Raw genomic sequence first — 1,025 nt, 5'->3', positions numbered from 1 at the left:
ACCCAGTGCCTGGCCCCCATCTACGCCTTGGCGGTGCTGCTGGGGCTCTGCATGGAGCAGGGCGCCTGCCAGCACTACCTGCACATCCGCCCGGCGCCCAGCGACAACCTGCCCCTGGTGGACCTCATCGAGCACCCGGACCCTATCTTTGACCCCAAGGAGAAGGATCTTAACGAGACCTTGCTCAGGAGCCTCCTGGGCGGGCACTTCGACGCCAACTTCATGGCCACCGCCGTGCCCGAGGAGCGGCTCGGGGGGGACGACCTGGCCGAGCTGGACTTGCTGCTCCGGCAGAGACCCTCGGGGGCGATGCCCAGCGACATCAAAGGGCTGGAGTTTGCCGACGGGCTGCAGCCGGGCAAGAAGCACCGGCTGAGCAAGAAGCTGCGCAGGAAGCTGCAGCTGTGGCTCTGGTCGCAGACCTTCTGCCCCGTGCTCTACACCTGGAACGACCTGGGCAGCCGCTTCTGGCCCCGCTTCGTCAAGGTGGGCAGCTGCTACAGCAAGCGGTCGTGCTCCGTGCCCGAGGGCATGCTGTGCAAGCCGGCCAAGTCCGTGCATTTGACCATCCTGCGCTGGCGGTGCCAGCGGCGGGGCGGGCAGCGCTGCGCCTGGATCCCCATCCAGTACCCCATCATCTCGGAGTGCAAGTGCTCCTGCTAGGGACACGTGTGGACCCGGCCCGCTTTCTGCCCCGCGTTGTCATGCACTGTACCGTGTAGGAGAATGTATATGTGTGTGTGTGTATATATGGCAGCCTTCTCGTTGACTATTAAAAAAGGTCAGTATTATCCCGGCAAGTCCTCAGCGTCCGCTGTATATTTGTGAGCTCCGGGTCCCGGCTCGGGGCTCTCTTTCTCCCGGGTCTTCATGCTCCCCAGACGGATGACTTTTTTTTTTTTTTTAATTATTATTATTATTATTTTTAGTTTAATAAAAGGTGTTTGGAGGGAGATTTTTTTGATAAAGGAAAAGCCCAGGCTGAGAAGTTTTTGAAGCGATCTGCCGCTGCACGTGTGCGCGCG

At 59.8% G+C, this 1,025-nt stretch overlaps 1 protein-coding gene across 1 annotated transcript in view; it reads left to right on the top strand.

The window, feature by feature from the left end:
• Positions 1-871, top strand: part of NOG (noggin) — a 3,798-nt gene extending 2,927 nt beyond the window's left edge. Inside the window, exon 2 of the mRNA XM_014527943.1 lies at positions 7-871. Within this exon, the coding sequence (XP_014383429.1) occupies positions 7-663 (657 nt within the window). The 3' untranslated portion in view covers positions 664-871. The remainder of the gene's footprint in view (positions 1-6) is intronic.
• The last annotated feature ends 154 nt before the right edge of the window (positions 872-1,025 follow it).

The sequence above is a fragment of the Alligator sinensis genome, unplaced genomic scaffold, assembly GCF_000455745.1.
Source record: "Alligator sinensis unplaced genomic scaffold, ASM45574v1 scaffold282_2, whole genome shotgun sequence".
In the NCBI taxonomy this organism is placed as follows: Eukaryota; Metazoa; Chordata; order Crocodylia; family Alligatoridae; genus Alligator; species Alligator sinensis.
This window is presented reverse-complemented; position numbering and strand designations above follow the sequence as displayed.